This window comes from Spodoptera frugiperda, chromosome 9 (assembly GCF_023101765.2).
Source record: "Spodoptera frugiperda isolate SF20-4 chromosome 9, AGI-APGP_CSIRO_Sfru_2.0, whole genome shotgun sequence".
Classification (NCBI taxonomy): Eukaryota; Metazoa; Arthropoda; class Insecta; order Lepidoptera; family Noctuidae; genus Spodoptera; species Spodoptera frugiperda.
This window is the reverse complement of record NC_064220.1, coordinates 1,942,980-1,947,365: the sequence shown is the minus strand read 5'-3', so window position 1 is coordinate 1,947,365 and position 4,386 is coordinate 1,942,980. Positions and strand designations below refer to the sequence as shown.

Genomic DNA, 4,386 nt, shown 5'->3' with positions numbered 1-4,386 from the left:
CAACTGTGATTCTTGTATCATGTGTGTATGTCCATTTAAATGTACAAAAGGTTTTAGGTATTTGTGGCCAGACTAAAGATTTTTGGTAATGTAACACATGTATGGAAACAATCAATAAAAAAAATCCCAGGGAGATCTAACATGTTCTTCTCGCTTTTTATAGATCTTAAAATTGGGAAAAATAGACTTATTTCCAACATACATAAGGTTCACATAATCATTTAAACGATAACAGAAGAAAAGGAACCGTATAACAAAACATTTAGAGTATAAATTCGTTTGGGAGTCGTCTGCCGTGTGTACAGCTCGTGGCGTCATGTAGAATCAATATTCATATGATTAATCGTGTTGGGGACTGATAGATGAGTTCCTAGCTATGAGAAGTTCCTTTCATATTCAAGGCCAAGTTCACATTATTGCTTACTAGGGTTGCTTACGACGACCAACCATAATATAGACTTTGTTATAATATGTATTTGTTTTTCTCCTGTGTCGTGGGTGCGTTTCCAAACATACAAGTCCACATACACACGACAGCCAGACCCGAAACAACAATTTGTGGATCATAGAAATAGTTGCTCCGTGCGGGAATCGAACCCGCGACACGTTGCTCGGTAGCCAGTTGCCCAGCCACCGCACCAACTCTGCAGTCAATATAATATAAACTACTTAATGCAATCAAATACCTAGTGATTACCATTTGCATTAAGTAAGAGATATTTGAAAGCACAAGCGGCGATTCATTTGGATTTTTAATTTAAGACCATTGCAATAGTGATTGTCGAGAAATAAATCACAAAGCGTACAAGAAACTCAAATATATTAAATATCCGCATCAACAAAGACGTAATTAACTTGCTTAACACTTTTTTTTTTTTAATTTAGCTTTGATACATTCTTCTAAACTAGGTTTTCCACTACCACTGCCGCTCCTCAATTTCAAGGGATCAAATTCTGGTGGTGGTTTCTTGTCTAATCCCGTAATTAGGCGTTTCAGTCTCGCAATAGCTAACCCTGGGTTCAGTCCCTTGGGGCAAGCTAGAGCACAATTTAAGATTGTGTGGCAGCGGAACGCTTTGAAGTCGTCTCGTAAATCGCATAAACGGTTAAAAGTGTCTTCATCTCGAGAGTCGATCACCCACCGGTAGGCGTGCAGCAATGAGGCCGGCCCCAGGAACCTGCGCCCGTTCCACCAGTAGCTGGGGCAGGACGTGGCGCAACATGCGCACAACACACACTCATACAACCCCACAAACTTGTGCCAGTCGGCGTCGCTTTGAGCGTACTGGAACTGTCCCATGCTACGAGGTGTACTCTTCCTTATAAGATATGGCCGGATTGAGTTGTACTGATTTAAGAAATGCGTCATATCTACCACCAGATCCCTGAGGACATACATGTGTGGCAAAGGGTGCAGGGTAATAGTTTTAGCTTTTGGTATTGCTGTAATACATGCCAGACAGTTTTTACCTTGGAGACAAATAGCGCAAGATCCACAAATACCTTCTCGACAGGATCTTCTGAAGGTAAATGTTGGGTCCATGTCTTTGAGTTTGATCATTGCATCAAGGACCATGGGCCCACATTTAGACACGTCTAATTCGAAAGTTTGCATCTTTGGTACTCCTTTCTGTGCTATACCACCGTATCGATATATTTTGAACAGTCTTCGAGGGCTTATCTGCTTTTTGGCACCCCCTCCTGTTCCCCCTTTCGTCGTTGGGCACTTCACAAGGTTTTTCCAAGAGATGAAAGTTCTTTCATGATGTGCCAGAAGTTTTGGCGACCATGATTTTAATATAGGATTATGAAGAGATTTAAAGTAAACAGCAAAATTATAAATAAGATAAGTGGCCATAAAATTTCTTTTGGTAATAAATCCTAAAAAAACCTTTGAATAAAAACGTCAAATGCCAATTTTCATTGTTTTTGACAACCAGAAATAAGTAGTTGTTTTCGGTCGAACACAAAATGTCTAATGATTGATAAGCGACCTTTTTGTAGTAATTTTCTTCGAATAATTAGATATTAATTTATTTGCAAGGATAATAATTCCTAGCAAGATAGTTTTCTTTATGAGACGTAAAGTACTTTCTATAAGTCTCCAATAGCCAATTTTTGTTTTTTATATTGGAAATAAATCTATCTATTCAACTGCAATCGAACATCACTCCAAAAAGTTTTTAATAAACTCAGTGGGCAAGAACACGCCTAAACCATGCACTTGTACGTTCACGCATATATCTGAAAAATGGCCTGAAACCTATTTCTCTATATGTATGTATGGAACAGGGAGAGATCTTGAAATAGAAACAAACCTAGACAGTTTAGGTCCGCGCGTGACGTAACACGGCCCATTGTCCAACAGCAGCTTGGAATACCTGTTCTAACAATATTCTCGCATCAACAACCCTGTCCGGGTAGGGTGACTTTACGTTTAATAGTGACAAGGACAATTCCGAAATGTTTCAAGTTTTAGAACCATCAGACCACCACAGATGGGGCCCAGAAGGGCTGATGCCTGATCCGGAGCTGCGGACTACCTAGCGAGTTTACCGGGTCTTCGGCTTGAAAAGCAGGAGTAGGTACGGGGTGGTTTTTAGTCAATAAGAATATGTCTGACACTCCCTCTCGCCTCGCTCAAGGTGAGAGAAGTCATTGGATGATTTTCCCCCGTTAAAAAAAATGGACCAGAGCAATTCTAGAAAAGTGCAACTTTTGTTTAAAGGCAAACCATTACCTGTCATTAGACCAACATCTCTGATAGCCAACTATGGCTAGACAGAATTTCGCTATAAACCATATTCTGAAGAAATCACACGAAATTCGCTGTAAATTATTGTAAAATAACTGTAAAAATATTAAACCACAAAAAGAATTAATCACACTCAAATGCAAACCCGATTTTAAAGCATAATTGAACTAACATCAAAGGGTAAAAAATAACCAATTTTAGTAAAAATAAAAATAAAGAAATATCACGACCTCGCCGAAAACAACGTTGACCGTGCCGAAATTAAATGTCTCTAGAATGTTTTTGTAAAAGTTAATTAACTTTTTTAATTAAAAAAGGGAAGAATTCGTTACGAATGGATTTCTGAAGCTATCGAACAGTATTAGGGGATCGACAAGACCTGTGTGCGTAAGTAAATTGTTTCTGGTAGCGGCACGCACCAATGTTTCTTGTTTACATTTTAACGCAACGCAGCATCACGCATTTTTTATCTCCGAAGGGGTAGGCAGAGGTGCACATTACAGTACGTAATGCCGCTAAACAATGTACACCCACTTTCCACCATTTGTATTATAAGTCCCATGTAATAGGGATTACTGAGAAATTTTAGAAAAACCGAAAAAAGCCCATTAATACTTTGCCCGACCCGGGAATGGAACCCGAGACCTCTTGTTCGACAGTCCCATTTGCGACCACTCGACCAACGAGACAGTCATTTAGTATAGTCAGTTACATTTTAAATGAATATAAATAGTCGTATGAGAGCAACTCTATGATCCACAAACTGTTGTTTCAGGTTTGGGTGTCATGTGTATATGAACTTGTATGTTTTTAAACACACCCACGATACAGGAGAAAATCTAAGTGTGTAAGAAAATCAACGTTTTTAAAAAGATAAAACCTGCTTGATGGCCACCCTACTTCCTACACTAGAGCTCGCCGTCTTTCGAAACATTTTTACAAAGCGTCTCCACTATGTTACTTTTATATTCAAATTGTAGAATACAATATACTGACACGTGTATCTGAATAGGTAAATAAAGGAGGAAAAAACAAATTAATAGACTTACAGTCATTTAATGATTACTTAACCCAGTCCTTAGCATTTGCTATCGAAACAAAATCGTTACTAAGGAATAGTTTAAATATTAATTAAATGTCTCTGAGTATGGCGGTTAGTGAGTGTTGAATTAATGTTTATCCTGCACTAAGATATTCTCATGTGTGCTATGTACTCGTATAGCAACATATAATTTTACATACACATCCGACTTGGACCCAGAATGATAAAATACCAAGGAAATCACACTAATATTATACATCCCATGGGAACGTGAACTTTTCTAGTATGATTGATGTTAATTAAACAACAAAAATGAAGTCGGTAAAAAGGCTTCTTCTCGCACGGAGAAGGTTTAAGCATTAATCACCACGCTTGCACCTCTGTCTACCCCTTTGGAGATACAAGGCGTGACGACGATAAATTTCACGTATTTGTCCTTATTAAAAACTATCTTATATTTTACTTTCAAATTCTCATCTTAGAAAAAAATATGGCTGCGTGTAAAAATAGTTGGATACCTACGCCACGTATAAAAGGAAATCTTCCATTTTATTAGGCTCTTTGTTCCATCATATTTTTATTATTGGGG

At 38.2% G+C, this 4,386-nt stretch overlaps 1 protein-coding gene across 1 annotated transcript; it reads right to left on the bottom strand.

Moving 5' to 3' along the window:
- Positions 1–803: 803 nt before the first annotated feature.
- Positions 804–1,945, bottom strand: LOC118271139 (succinate dehydrogenase [ubiquinone] iron-sulfur subunit-like). Its single transcript, XM_035587080.2, has one exon. The coding sequence runs from the start codon at positions 1,856–1,858 to the stop codon at positions 860–862; it is 999 nt and encodes a 332-aa protein (XP_035442973.1). The 5' UTR covers positions 1,859–1,945; the 3' UTR covers positions 804–859.
- Between the last annotated feature and the right edge of the window lie 2,441 nt (positions 1,946–4,386).